Genomic DNA, 22,518 nt, shown 5'->3' on the forward strand with positions numbered 1-22,518 from the left:
TCTGAACCCCTTTGAACAAACTCTTTGTGCTGTTATGACTGTAATAAAAGAAAAATGAAAGAAAAAAAATATAGTAATGGTTAGGTATTCTTCACCCCTGGACAGGGTCACATCACTTAACAGTTAGTGTCCTTATTTAATAACTATATTTAAGAAACAATTTATTATTTTTTTATACTTATTTATTCTATTAGATGTTTGGGCTGCTGTACATTTTTATCTGGTTTGTATTTCAGGAAAACATTTTCATGCTTGGAAGATTGCCATCATCTGCATTTCAGTGTTTGCTGTTATTTTAATTGCCTTTACAGCTTACATCATGAAAGGTAACTTTTATTCATCACTTTCAGGAATAACTTTGAACTGCTTAAAAGAATGTTTTCCATATTTAGATTGGGTGAATGTAAAGATAATGTTTTGCAGTGTCATCTTATGGGAGACTGTATACTTCAATATGATCACTCTTTCAAAAAGCTAAAGTCCTTTGTCAGATTCTCTAGTTATAAAATGATCAGTAAATGTTTAATTAATTTCTCTGCACCTCTTTTCCTTTTTAAAAAGTCCTCAAATGGACCACATTTCCTTCTTTTACTTATTGCTATTCTAAAACAACATTTTAATTCTTGTTTTAAAGTACCAGAAGGAGTGGTGCAATGATTTATTCTTTTTTTTTTGCATCTTTTATAATGTAACACACCTGTATCAATTGTAAAAGAGGAATATTGAATATTGAGTCATATGCATTGATCAAAAATTATTTTCTGTATGCTAAGAAATTGCTATTTATTGACAAATAGGTAAATATGCAATGTTTAAACAAAATGAAATTGAGATTCTCTACAAAACACACGCCTTTACAAGCTAACTGTGCGCGTAAATCACAGAGGAAACGCAGAGCAAGAGATTTATAAACCACTGCTCAGGCACTGCTGATCATAAGCCAACCAAAAGCTCTATATTTTGGTTTTAATTTTATCAGACTTTGACAAGACAATGTTCTATATATATATATATATATATATATATATATATATATATATATATACACTCTAATAGTGTAGTTAGCTGATAATCACATAATGTTGACAGACAAAGTTTTTTTGCTTGCACCTATTATTATAAATATCATTTAAATGTCTAAGTGGTGGCAAATGAACAAAATGTGTTACATCAACACAATTTTTGCCAAAACAGATGAACTTAAAGAAACAATTGTGTTGATGTACATTTTAATTACGTGCAAGCGCTTGAAACATTTGAATTATGAAGATTTTTTTTCAGCATGCTGCACACTTAGAGAAGTTTTGAGATGCATGTGCACAGCTGAAAATACACAACCTGTTGTAGTTTTCTACAGTGCAGTCACGGGTTCTGCTGTGTTGCTTACTTCAAGATAGAGGAAATCATGGAGTTTACTGCTTGACAACTCAGTAGTGGTGAGAAGCATTTATACAGAGGATAAACAGAACAGTGTATGAGAGTTTACACAGAGTCAGTGTTTCCTCTGTATAAACGCAATGCCATGAATTTTAGGAACAGAAATTATTTCACACTCCTGATTCTCGTCTGTTACTATACTAGGCAATGTTTAGACATTGTGTGTAAAGAGAGATTACAATCGTTACAGCAACATTTCATGGTCAGTCCTCATTTATTATAAAAGAAACATTTTACATAGAACTGACCAGATTAGCTGCTGTTCATATTTGATCAACATGTTGTGTGAAATATGGAGACTTAGTGCTCCATACACAGAATATTTTAATATTACTAATACACAATCAAAATACGTGAAAATATGTAAAGGAAAAGCAACACAGTCAGTGGATTGATTTGGAGGGTGCAATAGACAATATAGATATTTCACGAATAGGATATGCTTTGGGCCCTCGAAAACATCAGTGATCCCTGCAACATTTAGCATTGCTCATTTTTGCTTGTTTGACGTTCTGGTTTTAATGTCACAATTTATGAGCAACTTTTCATAAATAGGAAATTCAATATTATCAGTCTGATATTGGAAATACTGCTGATAATTACAACAAAATTGCAGCAGTATGTTGTCACTAGTGGTGTTTCCTTTCTTTTCAACTCACACAAATGAATAGCATAATGAATAACATTACCCTACACATGGCAGTAGGTTTGGTTCTTATCTAGGCAGGAGCATCACTGGATTCACCTACCATTTTGGGTGCACAAGATAAGAGTATTTGCAAAATAATTTAAATATATATTTAAATAATGTAACACTGTACATTATTATATCTGATTTAACTGTGTGATAGTCAATAATGGGCAAAGTACTGGTACAACGCATCACTTTCTTCAGATGACATTTCTGGGCATGGTCCTTGCAAGCCACTGGTACTGACACATGACTTGGAATATGTCTCTGACATGCATAAGCATGTTTGTGTGGGATGGACAGGAGACAAATTACTTGAGAAATTCAGACATAAAGACAATTAGCACTGTTTTGCTGGGCCAAGAGAATTTACTGTATCCCATATGTAGGGTTTGATATGAGGGTGGGTTTATCTATATTTTGGGGAAGAGTCAGGGGACTGGCTCTTCAGATTCCAAGTTCTACTCACAGAGAGTCAGGCACAGGCATAGCTTGGTAATCAGTCTGTCACCAATCTAACAAGAAACATTATAACATCTAACATTGAAAACTGTGGGGAAGGAAGGAGAAAGAAAAGGAGTTTGAGGAGGGGTAAGAAGGGGAATGTAGAAGGAGAATATAAAAGGAGATGTAGGGTGTAGAGATAAGGGGGGTGACTGTTATCATCTTAAGGTCATGAGACGGAGGGTCATTTCAATAGATACAAAGGAGTGAGGGGACAAGGTGACAGCATGACAGTTATCACTTTTCTGCAACAAAAGGCCGTTTGCTGAAATTCTACAATGAAGATGGTTATGACCATAAGAAGGTAACATATAAAGGAAAATAACATGTTTAGAATATTGTCTCTCAGTTGTTAAATAAAACAGGTTTACATGAGAATATAAAATGTTTTAATTTGAAAAAAAGATCAAATAAAACATTTTTGACCATAAAATGTCATGAAATGAATCAATAATCCATCTTTAGAAATTTCTCCCTGCTTGTGCTCACGGGTGGCAAGATTTGCATGTTCTCCCCGTGTCAATGTGAGTTTCCTCCGGGTACTTCGGTTTCCTCCTACAGTCTAAAGATGCAGTCAGGCCAGTTGGACAAGCTAAATTGCCCCTAGGTGTGTGTGTGTGTGTGTGTGTGTGTGTGTGTGTGTGTGTGTGTGTGTGATTGTGCGTGTGGATGTATACACCAGTCAGGCATAACTTTATGACCACCTCCTGGTTTCTACACTCATTGTACATTTTATCAGCTCCACTTACTATATAGGTGCACTTTGTAGTTCTACAGTTACAGACTGTAGTCCATCTGTTTCTCTGCATACTTTGTTAGCCCCCTTTCACCCTGTTCTTCAGTGGTCAGAACCCCCATGGACCCCCACAGAGCAGGTACTATTTGGGTAGTGGATCATTCTCAGCACTGCAGTGACACTGATGTGGTGGTGGTGTGTTAGCGTGTGTTGTGCTGGTACGAGTGGATCAGACACAGCAGTGCTGCTGGAGTTTTTAAACACCTCAGTGTCACTGCTGGACTGAGAATAGTCCACCAACCAGAAATATCCAGCCCACAGCGACCTGTGACCACTGATGAAGGACTAGAGGATGACCAACACAAACTATGCTGACACACATGAGCTGCTGTCTCTGACTTTACATCTACAAGGAGGACCAACAAGGTAATAGAGTGGACAGTAAGTGGACACAGTGTTTAAAAACTCCAGCAGCACTGCTGTGTCTGATCCACTCGTACCAGCACAACACACACTAACACTTCACCACCATGTCAGTGTTACTGCAGTGCTGAGAATGATCCACCACCCAAATAGTACCTGCTCTCTGAGGGTCCTGTGGGGTCCTGACCACTGAAGAACAGGGTGAAAGGGGGCTAACAAAGTATGCAGAGAAACAGATGGACTACAGTCTGTAATTGTAGAACTACAAAGTGCATCTATATAGTGGAGCTGATAAAATGGACAACAAGGAGGTGGTCAGAATGTTATGGCTGATCGGTGTATGTCTGTCTGTTCGCCCTGTGATGGACTGGCAACCTGTCCAGGGTGTACCCTCCCTTCCGTCAAATGAGCGCTGGGATAAGCTCCCGCTCCCCCCCGTGACCTAGAAGGATAAGCAGTTTAGAAAATGTGTGTGGTGTCATTTATTCAGTTTTGTTGAACAACCTAGAAATTTCATTTTGACATTTTTGACATATAGAATGAGTTTATTTATCTAATCATCTAAACAATTTTATGCATCAGAATTTAATTTATTTAAATTTTATTATTCAAAAAAATTTTAATCAGCACTTGGCTAAACCAGTGTGTCTGCCAACAGCATGTCAGTGAGATCTGATCAGTCTAAATATTCAATAAAGATCAAATTTTGCATTTGATATTCCTGTCAGATACACCTGCTTTATAATGAAGTGAGGTATAACTGCACCTTTATACTGTCAATGAATTTTACCTGTTTATTATTACTCAGTTTTAGAGAGTGTGACAGAGCTCTGAAAACACTTCTTTGTAACAGAGAAGACAGATTGCATGAACATAGTTTGTTAATCAGAGCATATCCAAGTCCATGGCAGGAATTAAAGATCAAGCAGATACTGAGCGCACAGGAGTTTATGAGAAGACAAAGATGGGGTTGGCCATGTTAAAAAAAAACAACAACAGGGGAATACAAGTAATACAGTGCCACAACCTTTAAAATAGATTACATCTAAATGACATAAGATACAGGAGGACACAATGATCCCTGGGTGGGGCAACGAAAAATGCAGACAAAAGAGATGAGGGAAAATCACACAGTCATTTTTACATCTGTAGAAATGTTATACATGAAACATCACTGAAATTAGAGAGGCTTAAAAATAGATAGATTCATCATTTAATTGTAGTGACAAAAAATGGACCAAAAATATCAAAAGCTTATAGCTAATGAATATTCATGAAAGCCACCTACAAAATGAAATTTCATCACTCTGCCACTGTTTACTTAATTATCTGTCATGTATTGAAACAGTTCCTGTCACTGGATGATGATGGGTTCTGAAAGCTTTCCATTGTCTCTCTCTAATTCCAGATAAATCCTCAAAAAAGAAGCTTTCTCCTATACAGTGCTCAGTCATAACCTACATGCATCTCCAGTCAGAGAATGTGAGGAAAGTGTTTGACCTGAAGAAATACAACACATCAGAGGAGGGATGCAGAAGACTCATCCCAGCTATCACAAACTGCAGAAAGGCCCGGTGAGTGTAACAACTATAACATAACAACTATTAAGCTAATATTAATACCGTTTTATGACTTACAGACTGCACAAAATGTCAAGCAAGTCTAGGTAGTCAAACGGGTCTAAAAAGGTTAAGTCAGAGTATTGTGTCTTTTATATTGAATTTGGAGCTTCTTCAAGTCTACAGGTAGACCGCTTTAAAAGTGTGATAGATTACATAAAAATATTACATACTTTACACATGTACATGTGTATGGTACATATGCATTTTACACAGTCTTGCATACCTCAGAGTTCCTCAGCAAGATTATATACAGTTTTCAGAGCCTCATCAGCTTTGCTAAATGATCTTTCATGTTTTTTTTTCTGTGACATATTGCACTCAAAAACTGTAGTGCAGTATTAATCCAGACTCCAGACAGAAGTATTCACTAAACACTACTTTACAAAGACAGTCCTGCAGAATGTGTTTGTGTCTTGCCAGTTCTTGATGGCTTAAAATGATTTTATGTCTATCTGTTGGTTTCTACTCCTGTTCTGTTCTGTGTTATAGAATGGGTATATTTATGGGTATATATGGGTATAATTTCTTTTGCATTGAAAAGCCAAAGGTCCTTGCAGTTAGACAGATGCAGCAGCAGGCATATGTGATACAGTATGTGTGCACTGTATTGGTTAACCGTAACAGAGAACACTCAAGTTCCTTTTATAAACTAATATGCAAAAAAAAAAAACAGCCTGTGATTACTTGCTCCGTCAAATTCCTGCATTAAGTCCAGGGAAATTTGCAAACAATTAATGACTGTTAATTAAGCAAGTAGGAGAAAAGATAGGAGGAGTGAAGGTAATGTGTCACAAAACCATGTCGGTGGAGTTCAAGACTAAAAGACAATATCAACTGAGTTATTCAGATAATTCCAAATGCAAACACGGTTGAATTATGATATATTTTACTCACTTCATTTTCTTCCTCACCTGTAGATTTGTTGGCTGTAATCTCACTTCACAGTCCCTCGAAATTTTAAGTGCAGCTCTACAAATAGAAAACTCTTCCCTGAGAGAACTAGACCTCAGTAGCAGTGACTTGCAGGATTCAGGAGTGGAGAAGCTCTCTGCTGGACTGAAGAGTTCACACTGTAAACTGGAGATACTCAGGTCAGAATTTAAAAAAATCATGAAATTCTGCAATTGTATACCAGCACTGTGACAATATGCATCTATTATACTTTCTATACTATACTATTATACTTTTGGTGTACTGTTATGATGTATTGTTTTTACTCTCCTTTTGCAGACTTGCTGTGTGTAAACTCCATTACCAATCCTGTGTCGCTCTGCAGTCAGTTTTACAAACAGAAACCTCCTCCCTGAAAGAACTGGACCTCAGTAATAATGACCTGCAGGATGCAGGAGTGGAGAAGCTCTCTGCTGGACTGAAGAGTTCACACTGTAAGCTGGAGATACTCAGGTAAGATTTTTCCATAATTATTGGCAGCCTTGGTATAGATGGTTAAAAAAATTCATAAAAATGTTTAATCTGAGATTTATATATATATATTGATATAATCTTAAATTGAGTTGCATTTAAAAAACAAAAGAAAACAAATAATCCTTATCAAACATTATTTTTCAACATAATCATGTGTGTCACAGTTATTGGCACCTCTGCTTTGCTGACATAACCTATAATGTTTGATGAGATTATAGGTTATGGAAAATTCCTCAATACAGAATATCTCCAGATCTTCAAGGTTTCTAGGTCCTTTCTTTTAGACATTCCTCCTAAGCTCATCAAACAGGTTTTCAACAGTGTAGCTGTTCTTTAAAAGTCTTTTGTGCATTATGAAAGTCTACACACTTTGTCTCATTTCCTTCTCTATTTCTAATCATTTCCTTCTCATTCTCTAATCTTCCATATGCTGATGAATTACTATGGGAATTGGCCCCTGTGTCACATTCTTTGTGTGCCACAATGAAACAGGAAATCATAAATGATCACTTAACAGTTCCTGAAGTGTCAGATGGACTTAAAAATGTGAACCATTGATGAACGTGGTTTTCTTAGACTAAGTTTTATTCATTTAAAATGGTCTTGTTTTCATTGTTGAAATGAGCTAATTGACCACAGACATTTTCTCACTTATGCTTCTTCATGGATTCATTACACTTTGTAGTTCTATAATTACAAATTTGTTCTATCTGTCTGATGATCCATTACTCAGTAATGCTCAGTGGTGGTTTTCACTAGTGATGAGAGTGGGGGAGGGGGCTAGAGCATGCAGAAAGTATGCAGAAATCTATAATTATAAAACTACAAATGTGTCATTTTTGTGTTGAATACCTATATTTGCTCTCTGTCTTTGCAGATTAGCTTTGTGTAATCTTGGGAGGAATACATCTGGATATCTGGGATCAGCTTTACAATCAGAAACCTGGCCCTTGAAAGAACTAGACCTCAGTAAAAATAACCCACAGGATTCAGGAATGGAGATACTTTCTACTGGTTTGAAAAGTTCACAATGTAAACTGGAGACACTCAGGTCAGAATCCTAATATTCATTTTCAGCATTATAGAAGTATGCAACAAAGTTTTGTTATAATTTGTTAATTATAAGTTAATGAATGAAGGGTAGCATTGAACAAATATAATACAAAAAAAACTTTTTTAATGATTTTCAAAAATACAAAACCTTAGAGCTATAATGTCCACTGCAAATAAAATTAAAAATGCATTAACACAATAAAAAATAATTATTTTCAATACATCTTTAAGTAGATAGCAAGACTAGTAGCTATTATTTTTCATATATTGCATTGTTCTGGCTGTGTAAAATAATTTGATGTGTTTATTAGCCTACATTTGCATCTTTATATTCATTTTATTTAAAGAGAGAAGACAATAATAACCTAGCTACATAAATGAGCTTTCATCTTTAGCTTGCTTACCTTTAGCTTGTGAGCTAGCTTTTTACCCTAACTACTTTTCAGCAAGTAAAGAAAATTACAAAAGAGTCACATTACATCATTCAACATGAATAAAATGCAGGTTTGTGTTAGGTTCGAGAAACTAATATTGTATGAAAATTTAACCATGCAAACACAGACTAATATCATAGTGCAAAAGAGTTTATTCTTAATTTAGCAGCAGCAATTACACACTAAATTTATTTCATTTAAATTTTTATGTCCAGTTGGTTACCCATTACAGTCTAATAAAAATGTGTAATTTTAATTCTAGTATATCATTCTAGATTCAAGTATGACTAGATAATGTTAGGTATTAAGTTAGGTCATCCATTGCAACACTAAACACATGCCTTACCAGTAAACTAACACACATACACAACAGTAAACAGCAATTACACAAAATAACAAATGATTATAGTACTGTAGATAAGACATTCACTGCTAATTTTAAGCATGGTCCCCAAAGATACATTCTTTCCAAAATCATTATGTCATCTTGACACCATGTGTGTGTACTGTAATTTGATTTGTTATCTCAGCTGGAAAATCATGGATGGTGGTAATACTATAATTATTTGTGCAGCCCAACCCCTCACTCAAATGATATCCGGTCAGCAGTGGTCCTATGGTGATCCCTTTCTGCTGATGAATGGCATATGGGGGGCTAATAAATTGTGCAGCAAGAGATGGACTATAGTCAGTAAAGTTACACCACACACATAATTGGCAGATCAGTCAGTTTAAATGGCCACTGTGTGTAGATACAGTGTATTTGTACATAAACTGGCAACAAAGTCTATGTATGTCTGCAAAGTAACTGGTTTTAAATTATTGATTCCATTGATTCCAATGGTTGGAACACTAGTAAATGTGAATCCATTAATATTAGACGTTATATGTTCCCATACATGAACAGTTATCTATGATAAAAATGCAAAATGCATAATGTAACACAAATTAAATAAAGGAACAATCAGTTCTGAATGTAAAGACACTGATGACCATGTCCCTAATTACACAAAGAAATAACAAAGTAACAGAGGTTGGAAGGATGTTTGCTTTGTCAGTCTCATTAATGCACTTCTGTATGAATTTATATTTACATGAATAAACTATGTTCTCAACTGTATTTACCATCTCTTTACAGATTAGCCATCTGTAATTTCACTGTACAGTCTTGCAAATTTCTCATATCAGCCCTGCAAACAAAAATCTCCTGCCTGAAAGAGCTGGACCTGTGTAGCAATGAGCTGCAGGATTCAGTAGTGGAGCTGCTCTCTGCTGGACTGAAGACGGGAGACTGTAAACTGGAGATACTGAGGTTAGTGTGCCTGTCAGTATATTCTGGAAGGAAACCCACAGAATTTGAAAACAATGTAGAACAGTTTTATAAATACTCTTTATTTGTAAGTATTTCCTGACATGCTTTCTAGTGAAAATACTGAAATACTGCGGTGGGCCAACTTTTGCTGCAAGTTTGTCAAAAGCTGCTAGTACAGAGATGTTTCATCCAAAGACAGATATACAGTGCTGTGAAAAAGTATTCACCCCTCACCTGATTTCTTCTAGTTTTGCTCATTTGTTACATTTAAATATTTCAGATCATCGATCTAATTTTAATACAAGATAAAGACAACATGGTTAAACACAAAAAGCAGCTTTTAAACGATCATTCTATTTATTAAAGATAAAGATTCAAAACCTTTATCACCCATGTGAAAAATTAATTGCCCCTAAACCTGATAACTGGTAGTGCCACCTTTGGCAGCAACAACTGCAATCAAACGTTTGCAATAACTTGCAATTTTCTAAGTTCTTTTGTGACCTCCTGGATGAATCACTGATGCGTTCTTGGGGAAATCATTGTTTAAAAAAACACTGTGTGCTCACTTGGGTTATCTTTGTTATAATAATATTCAAAGTAGTTTTATGATCTGAAACCTTCAAGTATGACAAATATTCAAAAATAGAAGAAATTTGGAAGGGGCAAAGACTTTTTCACAGCACTGTAGCTAAATAGTGGTGTTGATCACAGAGTAATATTTAATGAAGGTTTTAATCAAAGCAGATGAATCACAATTTGCTGTCCAGATGAAAAGACAGAATTTAAATAAATTAATGTAGCAGTGTCTGACCTACCACAGAGTGAGTTGACAGCCTTATGTTAAAAACAAATTGAGTACTTAATATGCATTTAAAGAAAAAGGAAAGACTTTTCCTGTGTGATCATCCATCACAAACTCCATTTGCTCATGTCATCTGTCACTTTCAGTACTTCTCTCATGGTCTCTGTCATGCTACCTAGACCTAAACACAGCTTATTAATCTCCAAAATCGAGTAGTTCTAGACCAATTCTGCTCACCAGACCTGAGCACAACCTTATAAACCTCCAAAATAATCCAACAGTTCTATATGAACTGTCCTGCACAGCTAATCCCACAGTTCAGTAGAATCTGGACCAAAATGATTGCATATTAAAACAGCAATGAAATACACAAAACCTAGTTTATGATGAATAATAATCATAATAAATAATTCTTTCTCTAAGCAGTATACATGTTTTACAGTTAGCCATGGTTGCCAAGCAACATAATGATGAAAGACTATTCCATAAATAGCACTAACAGAAGCATCAGATTTTTAGAACCTTCATTTCTAAGCAAATCGCATTCACAAAGAGCAGGCATGTCACACACAGCAATAATACAGAAATGGTACTGAAATGACAAGTAACAGGTGACAAGTGACATTATGCTGATTGCAGATTATGTTTTTACCTCTCTGTAAAAAAGAAAGACACTACAACTCACCCTTTTGTTTCTTACAGCCTCACACTTACAAGGGTAGCGAGTTCATTGTTTGCTGCTTATTGTTCTCTGTGTAAATGGTGTTCCTACTGCTTTCAAGTTGTCCTGAAACAGTGACTGCTGGCTTCATTTTACCTTCCTTAACATTAGTTAAGTGCACTGAGATGTTGCATGGCACACTTGATCAGAGACGATTAGTTGTGGTTACTTGAATTTTACACTTATCAAAAGAAATGTAAGACAGGGATCTTAAAGGTTGTTATGGCTCTGTAGTTTTTTTTTTCCATTTAACATCTGCAGAAACTAAAAACATTATTATTTTTTTTTGCAAATGTTAATGCAACTTAGTTAACTTAAAAATAGTTGTGTGTCAGCGAGTGGCACAGGAAACATTGCACAGGTAGATGGAAGAATGGATTCTACTAAATATCAGAAAATTCTGGAAGCAAACGCACTGTAAAAATGAAAAACTTGGAATACTCAATGTCTAGGCAACTTACTGCACTAGATTTTTGAGTTTTGAGGTGTATTTAAACTCCTGGTTTTTGAAGAAAACCACCTACAGTTGTGCCAACTAATTAGCTTTTGTTGAGGTAATATATCTTTCACATGTATAAATTTTAAGTTTTGCATATTAAGAATTCCAAACAACAAACGAGCCAACTAATTATCTTTTAAGATAACAAACAACAAAACAGTTCAATTAACATGTTTACTTTAAACATGAACCAGTAAGAAACCTGTAAAAACTGTAAACAATAAAAAAGTGCTTTTGTGTTAGCAGCACTTTTAGCTTATGTTCCAAAACAAATAACAAATATTATGATCAGCAATAATCAAATCCACAACTATACAGTGCAAACTACAGTTCAGCACCAGCCAACTGTTTAACTGATGCAAGCTAATGGAATAACACTTGACAGTCATCCGTCAGGTTCTGGAGTAGGACTGTCCAAAATATTATGCACTCCACTAACCATAACAGGACTGACAACCAGTCTATTAGTCTTTTAAAACCACAAATATGTTAATCCAATATTGCAGACAAAATAATGCAGGTGTAAACTGACCTTTTGTATCTATTAATTCAAACTTAAACACAGCACAATATGACACCAAACTTGCAGGCTGACCCTGAAACCAGAAATAACAAACCTTACTTGGGCAACAGGATGCAAATAATAAGGTACTGCAGTATAGCATAAACAAAACAACAGCCTGATTAAATTCACTTTTAAAATGTGCGTATATGTCACAAACGTTAAAGAGTAAATTGTGCTTGTTTACAGAAAAGATAACAGGAAATTACTAATGGGTGCACTAACAAGGGCTCTGCTTATACTAAGTAGTTCTGAAAAAATATCAATGTGATCTAATAAAATTTTTCAGATTGATATTACCACTGTCTGGATCTTACTGCCACATACTTCTCTTATAAACAACCCGCCTGACTATCAATTGATCCAACATGTAACTGCTTCAATCAAAGTATTGCCTTAAACTGTCTGTTAGTTAGAAAAAAAAGATGGTTTTTCAGGGTTCTTTAGTAAAGAAAAGAGTTCTATATAGAGCTATGAACACTCAAAGGACCCTTTGCATGATTAAAGGGTTCTTTGCATCATGAAATGATTCTTCAGATTGAGGTGCTGTAGATGAATCTATGTAGAACCTTCTTGAAAACAATTCCATATAGCACCAAAAAGTGTTCTGCTATTGTTATGATTTCAAGCTTGTAGCTTTTTGGTGCTATATAGAACCACATAAAACATTCTCCATCAATCTGAAGAACGCTTTCACGATGCAAAGAATCTTTAATCAATCTTTAATCATTATATACATAACCTTTTTCTTTACTAAAGTACCCTTGAACAACGTTTTTTGTTAAGTGTGGTGACCACAGATAACCACATTTGTTTGTGGACTTGTTTGTGTTGTTTAATGTTTTACCAATGTTCAGGGCGTCAACACAAAAAACATTGGCAAGACATTGGCCTCTTCCAACAACAGGACCTCTCTGTGAGGGATCACAAAATGCTCACTTCTTCCACAGTACGGTCGAAAGCTTTCAATGACCTTTCATCCAAAAAATGGCCCTTATCTCAAAAACTGCAGGACAATAACTTTAAAAGTCTAAATGTGGGCCCTGTCAAAATCAAAGTGGGTCCCACATTTTTCTTGTTTCCTAGAGCTTCATTGACTACAATATCCTGAAATGTAACATAGGCTGATTAGGCTAGAATGTAATGTAAAAGAAACAGACCGGCTTCTAACCTATACTAAGAGCTTGGTTTTCAAGCTCCTGACATGCTGTGAGCAACTAGTGGAAAGTTCCATAAGGCATGCTGAATAGCTTCAAAAGTGTACTAATGTTCTTTGGGAGCTCCATGTTCAGGGTATAAAGCAGGTTGAAAACGTAGGCAAATGCAAGTATGGAGGTCTAGAAGATCTGTGATGGCAATAGCCTCTTCCAAAACAGTGGCAATGTTGATGACTGTGGGCAGTGAGTTAGGTGCATCATCATCTTTGAGAACAGTGAGGATGCCCATCTTCACACCTTTGGTTTGCTTATCATCTGGATCTGCCACCGGTTGAAACCAGGAAGTTGTACCAATTTCAGACTGAAATACAGCTGTACAACAATCACCCTAATAAAAATTAAAAAAGTGTGAAGACAACAAACACCTGTAGAAGCATATCAGTATCAAAAATAAAATGAAAATGCAACACGTAAAGTAGCAACGTATTTGTATGTTTGCATTTAAATTTCCCACTCATTTGTGCAATGTTGAGCTCAAAATGAAAATTCAAATTAAATACTGCGATTTTAATTTGCCTTTTGGTGCACTAGCATTTACATTTAATTTGCATTTAGATGCTTTATGAGTAGCTTTATTTAAATAAAAATGCAATTCCAGAACTTCATATTTATGCTTAATGTTATTATGCAATAACAGTGCCAAAATGATAAATTACATTTAAATTACCTTATGTGCATTTTCACTCTCTAATAATGCATTTGAAATTGCATTATCAAAGAGAACACCAAGCTAGGAAGATGTCAAACTTTAAATGTAAAAAGGAAATGAGTGCCTCTCCTCTTTACAATTACATATTCTCTCCTACTGCATTCATTCTGTGGTAAATTGCCTTTGAAAATGCATTCGATCTGATTTCATTTTCATGGACTTGAACATGCAAATCATTCCATCAGGGCAGGGCTAACAACACGCTTAGTGGAAAAGCCTGTATCTAAAAACATGGTGGCCGAAGAGCTTACAACTACTTTTGCGTTAGCAGATGAGGTGAAAAAGAGCCACTTGTGATGCTTAATGTCTTTATACATGACCCCACAAGAAAGTGTTTAATCGAGCGTATGGCCAAGATTTCTATTTTATCTCTCTGGTTGATAAAAACAAGGCTGAACTTGGCTTTTCTGGTCCACCTTTAACAGTGCCGCAATTACATTCTGGTGCTCAATTTTACGGCAGCATTGTTTCAGGTGGAAAATTTGGAAAAGAAGTGGCTGATGAGGTATAACACAGCAGAATATCTGTATCTGATGCTCACTATGCAAGTGAGAAAATAGCCCTCAATGCTGGATTAATCTCTACGGTCGGCTAACAGCGACAACTGGTTTGACTAACTGATTAAAAAGGGAAATCTGCCACATGTTCGATTAAAGATTATTTGTGGGTCATGTATACAGACAAAACCATCATCACACAATGATATATTGCTCTGCGTACAAAGGACAAGGCCAAACAGTTTAACATCAACACTCTTTCCAAGAACAGCCAGCTGAATTAAGGGCAGCGTAGAACGAAAATCGGTAAACTGAGCACAACTAAATAGGCAGCAGTAATCTTATAAATTTTTCTAGATATCCCAAAAGGATTACATACTTCAAAATCATCAATGTACAGTCCTATAGAAATACTCTTGTACCCCTAAAAGTTTATTGTAAGTACTGACCATCTCAAAAGGACCTGTTCTGACCTGGTTTATCTGCTTGATTAAACACTTACCTTGATTGGTTTAGCTTCTTGATTAAAAGCTTATCTGAAAAACCTGGCTGTCTGAATAAAGTTTTTAGAACCTGAATGATTGAAACATAAGCAAATTTTTGTTATGTGAGCTTCTATGTGTATATTCAATTGGCTCAATTACAGGAATTCCTCCTTAAAATAGAGATTCCTCCTGTTATCAGTGGACAGTGCACCATTGGCTTCAGTAGTTAAAATTACAGGATTTGTTTTGAACATTGCTTCAGTACTTCCTTGAACGACACAAATCATCTATTGCATTATTATCTTCACTGAGCACATATTTGAGTTTTTAAAGTAAATGACACAAAAAAGAGCAGAATAACATTAAATTCTTCAACAATTGTCTGTAAAGCACTTTTAAAAACATGTAATGCTGTTTGCATGCACAGAAAAAGAGGTGTAATTTTATGTTCAAGAGCCTGAGCAGCTACAGACTCGTCCCTTCCACTCGCTTGAATCTAGTCTTGAACCACTTTGTAATGTCTTTACCTCAGCAATATTATCCAATGGCTTGTCAATGGCATCAGTCTCAATGGCACAAGTTTTATTTTCAGAATGCACTTTTAAACAAGTTCTAATCTCTTTGTATTTTTGTGTTTTCTACTTCTGTGTGAACTAAACGATGTTAGTTTTAAACTCACACCATAGGAAAAGGCAACACAGTCTCTTGATTTTTAAAATGACATTCAAGATGAGTGAAAAAAGCACATGGAGTACACATTTCTCCAAATTCACATAAATCACAGGAAAAGGTTGACATCTCCTGCTCTTTTACAGTCCTACAATGTGATTGGGTGAGGTGTGATTTTAATGCACCACATTTTGAAGGTACACACAGTCACTATACACAGGGCCAGTGAGCTCCTCTTCATGTGTCATAATAGATGGTGCCTCAATAAATCTTCTTAACTCAAGCTGACAGAACTGTACATCCTGCTTCCCACTTCAGTTCTCTTCAGAACAAGGCTAGCTCTTTATCCTGTGGACATCCTCTGCTATTATTCCAGTTCTCGTTGTTGTTGTAGCTGCCACTGGGATATGCTTGATTTTTTATTTCTTTTTTTTTACACAATTCTTCATTCACTTTCATTTATTTTCACAGCATCACCTCAATATCTCAAATTGCTACTTTTTATAATCAACTTTTTTTTTTTTTACTAAAATCAGTTTGAGGACAGGTTAGGCAGATGGGCCTAGTAGGCTACTCACTGCAGTAAAAATAAATACATATTTGTTTTTCCACTCTACCATGACAGTTACATTTTTTGTCAACTTTTCTTAGAAGTAATCATTTCTCGTGATGAAGTTACACCTTCAGACCCCAGAAAGTGGTGATCTGGCAGCAGTGTTTCGTCATCTGCTAGAAATGTAGCTAGCTAGCATGTGTATTACCAGATAATACATTTTTCAAATACACCATTACCAATTCTGTTTGCCAGTTAATGGTAACGTTAGAGCTGACATCTGCTGTCTAACTAACTGTTACTTAATTATCTAACTTGTAGGCACAGCGCTGGGTAACATATTCAAAGCATGACCGATTAAGTACAAATTTTTAACATGTAATTATGACAAAGGCAGAGTTTCTAGATAATGAATATTGTACCAAAATACTCACCTAGTGGACATCAAGTTACACTTCAAGAGAACCAAAGAGATCACTTGTCATGTGGGAAATCGCTAAATGGTTTAAGAACATCTCAGCAAAAGATAAAAACCCCTGCAGAATTGCTCCATAGACCCTGTTCAACTAAGGAGTCAAAATGAGCATGCACACAGTAGTTGGCCTGGCCTCAACTATGTTATATTGTGAGATTGACTTTTAACAAGAAACTTAATAAAGTTACATGAGGCAATTACTTTACTATAAGGTGAGCAATTTCAGGTTATTGTTTTAACAGTGTTTGACACAGTGTTAGTAAAGAAACTGGAGCTTAAAACAGGCTTCTGCAACAGGACAATGATCCAGCATAGCTCAGTCTACTGCAACAAGTTCCTATTACCTTCCTGACAAGCCGCCTATATTAGTGATGACATCTTGCTCTGCTATGCATTACCAGGAGCTAGCAACAGTTATACACAAATCAAGTATGTCCACATGTGACACAGGTGAAGCCTCTACTAAAAGAACAGCAACATGGAACCTTCCATACCCTTCCAAACTTCCATTTCTATCATTCTTTTTAAGTAAAGATTTAGAAAAAGTCACTTATGTAAAATCTATGTTTTTATTCTTTATTTGCAGACTAGCTTTGTGTAACCTTGCAGTAGAGACCTGTGAAAACCTTGGATCACTTTTACAACTGGAAAACGGCTCCCTGAAAGAGCTGGACCTGAGCAACAATGACCTACATGATTCAGGAATGGAGCTGCTCTCTGCTGGACTGAAGAGTTCATACTGTAAACTGGAAACACTCAGGTCAGTGTTTCTTTCAGTGTATTCCTGAATGATAAATAATAAGCTGTGTTATTTTGTGTTTTCATAAAAAAACATGAGGTTTCTATTGTATCTAACTTTGAATTGGTCACATAGTTCTAAGTTAAATTCCAGCAGAATGAAAGTTTATGTTTTAAAAATGGTTTTTAGGTGACAGGAGTAATTTAAACACTCATTTAATTGAAAAAAACATCATTGTTTTACCAACCATCTGTACAAACATTGGTTCAGTAGTGATCTGGAAAACTGCACCACAAAGCACTTCACATACATGATCATTCAGCACCACACACATGCCGTCAGAATCAACCTGTTCACAACAGACTGATGAGGAGGCATAATTGCAAAATGGATTAAGTGAGTGGGGAGTGGTATAAGTTCATGCAATGCTACACAGCTAAAGTATGCATTTAAAGTTTAATGTTAGTTACACGCTGTATTTTCTCTTTCACCATAATTTCTCTCTTTCCTATATCCATGTCTCTATAACTGCTGTATCTGGTGCAGCCCAGTGGAGGATGGGTTCCTGTTTTGAGTCTTGATTTTTCTCAGTGCTTCTTCATGTTCTTTGTGAATTTTTCCTTTTGTGTCTTGGTTCCTATCAGCAATTTGTCCTCAAGCCTTTATGGAGTTTATCTTGACACTGCAGATCTTGTAGATTAGGTTAAAGATCAGCTCACAAATAATGAATAATGAACAGGCTAGTTTTAGTTAATTGGTGATTACAATATAATAAGCCTAGAAGCAGTCATATATGATGTGTAATTTTTTTTAAGAGACTCTGGACTACTCAGACAAAAGTTTGCTAGCATTGTCTCTTTTATGAACTAAATTTCATCTTTCAAATTTTGCCAGTTTTTGAACCACTTGATGAACTTGTAAATTGTATCTTCTTTCTGAGGAACTTGATGACATTGACAACTGATACTTAATTATCTACATTCACTCACATAAACATTTCAGACCAAAGTAAATAACCTGTGTATACAGAATTTTAAAAAGTACAATACCAAGAGAAGCAGTGAGGTTCCAAATCTAAACAGTATCGCTGATACTTCAATGCACATCAGTGCTATTTGTAGAATGTATTTAGTGTAAGATCTACTGATAGAGCAATTTTTAGTGTTTTAGTATGTTTCTGTCTGGTTTGATATTAATGTGAATCATCTATTTCACTCTGTCATCTGTGTTCTCATTATTTCTTGTTTTGTAGATTATCTGGTTGTATGATCACAGAGAAAGGCTGTTCTTTTCTAGCTTCAGCTCTGAGTTCAAACCCCTCACATCTGAACGAACTGGATCTGACCTACAATCACCCAGGAAAGTCAGGAGAGACGGTGCTCTCTGCCAAACTGGAGGATCCACAGTGCGCACTGAGCACTCTCAGGTATGAACAACTGTGTTCAGAAGTGTGTGAGTGTGTGTGTGTGTAAGTGTGGTGGATTTAAAATGACTGAACTACTGAAGACAGTAATTATTTGCTCCTCCTATATGGCTGACAGCTCTCCAGGATATTGATTCCGTTTTATGTAGGTTTTAATGTCAATGCTCTCACTCACCTAGACTGCTTTCACTCTCCTACACTGATCTCATTCACAGACTGCTCTCACTCAGCTAGACTATTTCACTGTCCTAGACTGTTCTCACTCTCCTAGACTGTTTTCATTATATTCATCTAGAACCCATGTGTCAAACACAAGGCATGCGAGCCTTGTCAGGCTCTTGGCACAATTCTGGCTCAGAAAATGATTTTAAATTTAAACACTGTTGATGACATATCTGTTTCATATAAAAATTCTGTTTGTATAAATTATTCATTTTAAAGTTTTTGAGTACACTTTTTCACACATCACAGGTGGTGAAACACTGAGAGCTATTTAAATTATTTATTTTTATGTTTAAAGATAAGCTTACTTTGTTTTAAGTTTTTACAAACTGTACTGTCTAAAGCTTAAATCACTTTATTTTTATAATATTTCTTATATTTTATTTAATGTAAGTTGTGAGTTACGTTCTTGTAAATTTTCACACTACAACCATCAAATTTATGGTAAATGAATATCGGCCCCAAATATCGGTTATTAGTCTCCCTGATTACTAATAATCAGTATCAGTCCGGAAAAAACATACTGGTCGAGGAACCCGAGAAACACCTTAACAATGTACAGACTCAGTGATCATAATGTAGAAACAGAGAAGTGTTTAGGAGAGACACCAGAATGTGTTACACTATCAGATATCAGATAATATGTTTACAGAGAGACAAAGAGAGAGAGAGAGAGAAAGAGAGAGAGAGAGGAACATGAGAATATTTAACTGAGTATATTATGTGTGTGTGTGTGTGTGTGTGTGTGTGTGTGTGTGTTTAGAGTGGAACATGGAGGTGAGATTAGAATCAAACCAGGACTGAAGAAATGTAAGTACACACACACACACACACACACACACACACACACACACACACCTACTTGTTTCAGTGAAAATTCTGGACGTGAAATAAACCTACAAAATTGGAACATACCTTTCTGAGAGGTCTAGAGATGAAATGAGAAAGTTTTACTTTACAAAACGTGCATATATTAACTTCATCAGTTGATATTTTGTCCATCTACTTTAAGAGGTCTGAACTTCCACAGTACAGTCAGGACATTTTCCAGTTTAAATTAAATATCAGGAGAAACATGCACATATTTTTCTTGTTCTTACCACATTGTTAGGACATGGTGAAAACTAGATCACAACCACCCACACCGTTCTGACTGTTAAATCAAGGACCGGAACTTAAATGATAACCAGGTGTGTAAATGATGCTTCGTGATGACACAATACAAAAATATGACACAATGTGCATCGTGGCAGTGTAAGAAGGCACTATGGAAAATGGGCTTTCTGTTAACTATGACATCTAAGGCAACTGAACTGGGTGATCAAAGTTTTTAAACATCATTTTTTTCAGTCAAATTTTGTTCAAAGTATCCTGAGAAGTTCAAATCATATCATGAATCAAATCAAATCATGAGCTGAATGTGCTGCTGCTGCCCTATTAATAATAATGGATAATAAAAATCTACTATGTACATTTTAAGTTGGGAGACCTTCATCTTTAGTTTGGTTTGAATTTAATTAGAGTAAAACACAAAAGTAGAAAGTAAAAAGTAAAACACAACAAAATAAATACTTTTAAAATATGCAGGGTTTCTTTTCTTTTTATTCCAATTCAGGAGATTCATTCACACAATTACTGTGAAACAGAGACAGAAATGAATTAGAGAAATTCAGTCTAAAACTTAACACACTTCTAAAAAGAAGTGAAACTTGCTGTATTTTAAATGTAGAAGAAGGAAAACATAATGTAACAGTAAAACACTTTAACTGACAATGTTTTATTTTAATAAAATTGTATGTAACATTACAATATAATTTTTTTCTCAAAGCAGAACTCTGCCAGTTGTTGTCAAAAAATTTTTAATTCTCACCATTTTAAAAGCAGATAATTTCATGAATGAACATCAGAAAAATATAACTGTGGCAATGGTGGACTTCACCATCATCTACGAGATCTTAACAAAGATTAAAAAAAACAACAAACCTTTAAGAAGCAGCTGGTCCAAGATTAAAAGCCAAACCTTCTCACAATTACAGTTCTTAAAATGGCCTCTTCATTGAGGATTATATAGGATTAAATTCTATTTAATCTCTACAGTCTCTCAGTATCAATCCCTACATTCTTCATCTCTATCATTACATTCTTTATCATTTCCATCTTCTTTCTCCATACATACAGTTACCATGTAGTTCATTATGTCCATAAACATGTTATGGCTGTGTTTCTTATCCCTGTACACTCAGTCACTCTACGTCATCCCTCTATAAAATTCCTCCATGTGCAATCCCTCTACATCATCCCTAAATCTTCAAAATATCTCTACACTATCCTTATATCAACCCCTCTATGTCACACCTACATCCTCTATTGCTCTACACCATCTCTACATACTCATCCCTCTAATTCACACTTAAATCCTACATTTTCTCTATAATGTCAAACCAAACCCAGAACATTTATTGATACAACAATAACATTTAACTAAACCTAATATTCATCAACAAAAGCTGACAGACAGTCTCTTTATGTAGTCTGTCTCCTTTTCAATGCAGTGATTCTGTTTTTGACATTTTGTCTGTTTTTGAATGTCACTGCAGTCCACTCTCTTTTCTGAAGTGCCACAAGTTCTGACTTAAGGCAAAAGACACACTCTTATTTCCTGGACCCAGCATGTCCTTATGAACTTCATCAGGTGTCTCTCAATGGCTTGTACCTCTGTAGTGACCACTTTCTTTTCTTGTTTGGCACCCTGCAGGCTGAGAAACAAACACAAATAAGGAATTTAGCAGGTCTCTGAAAATTTAAGTGATGATTTCATCTGATATTAACATTTTCTTAAACACTTTAATTTTAAATGAATTTACCTTTCTTTGTAGAGGCAGTCATGGTTCCTTGGCCCAAAGGATCAGCCCTGTGACAGACTTGAGGTTTCAAAATGTAAAACAGCAATGATAAGTTGGCTGGCATATTTAATAAATGTCGTACTCTCTCGTAGCCAGTAGTCCACACCATAAAATAATTATGTTCATGATCAATCATTCTCAGCACAGCCGTGACACTGAAATGGTAGTGTGTGTACAAGGGCTGGGCGATACAACGATATGTTATAGTGACAATGTTTTTCAGTCAGTATTTCCTGAAAGCTGAACAAGTGCATGCATTAGAGATATGTATTCTGATATAATTTGATATGTGAGAATCTGTAACAGTTAATGAACAGACACTTAACCACAGGAAAGGAGAACACAATAATAATAGAATAAAAATTAAAAGAAAGGATATCCACTGAAATTAATGTAGGACTG

The 22,518-nt window shown here is 35.5% G+C and overlaps 1 protein-coding gene across 5 annotated transcripts in view; it reads left to right on the forward strand.

Moving 5' to 3' along the window:
* Window positions 1–22,108, forward strand: part of LOC118801949 (ribonuclease inhibitor-like) — a 54,522-nt gene extending 32,414 nt beyond the window's left edge. For 3 of the 5 annotated variants that reach the window (XM_036562351.1, XM_036562352.1, XM_036562355.1), the window contains 10 exons: window positions 237–326; window positions 5,200–5,365; window positions 6,331–6,504; window positions 6,644–6,817; window positions 7,716–7,889; window positions 9,464–9,637; window positions 17,416–17,589; window positions 18,821–18,994; window positions 19,977–20,023; window positions 21,969–21,988. In XM_036562351.1, coding sequence (XP_036418244.1) covers window positions 237–326; window positions 5,200–5,365; window positions 6,331–6,504; window positions 6,644–6,817; window positions 7,716–7,889; window positions 9,464–9,637; window positions 17,416–17,589; window positions 18,821–18,994; window positions 19,977–20,023; window positions 21,969–21,973 — 1,352 coding nt within the window. In that variant the 3' untranslated portion in view covers window positions 21,974–21,988. Of the gene's footprint in view, window positions 1–236; window positions 327–5,199; window positions 5,366–6,330; window positions 6,505–6,643; window positions 6,818–7,715; window positions 7,890–9,463; window positions 9,638–17,415; window positions 17,590–18,820; window positions 18,995–19,976; window positions 20,024–21,968; window positions 21,989–22,089 lie in introns of those variants that run through there. The other 2 variants (XM_036562354.1, XM_036562356.1) reach the window with 2 other exon arrangements.
* The last annotated feature ends 410 nt before the right edge of the window (window positions 22,109–22,518 follow it).

This window comes from Colossoma macropomum, unplaced genomic scaffold (assembly GCF_904425465.1).
Source record: "Colossoma macropomum unplaced genomic scaffold, Colossoma_macropomum, whole genome shotgun sequence".
NCBI classification, from domain to species: domain Eukaryota; kingdom Metazoa; phylum Chordata; class Actinopteri; order Characiformes; family Serrasalmidae; genus Colossoma; species Colossoma macropomum.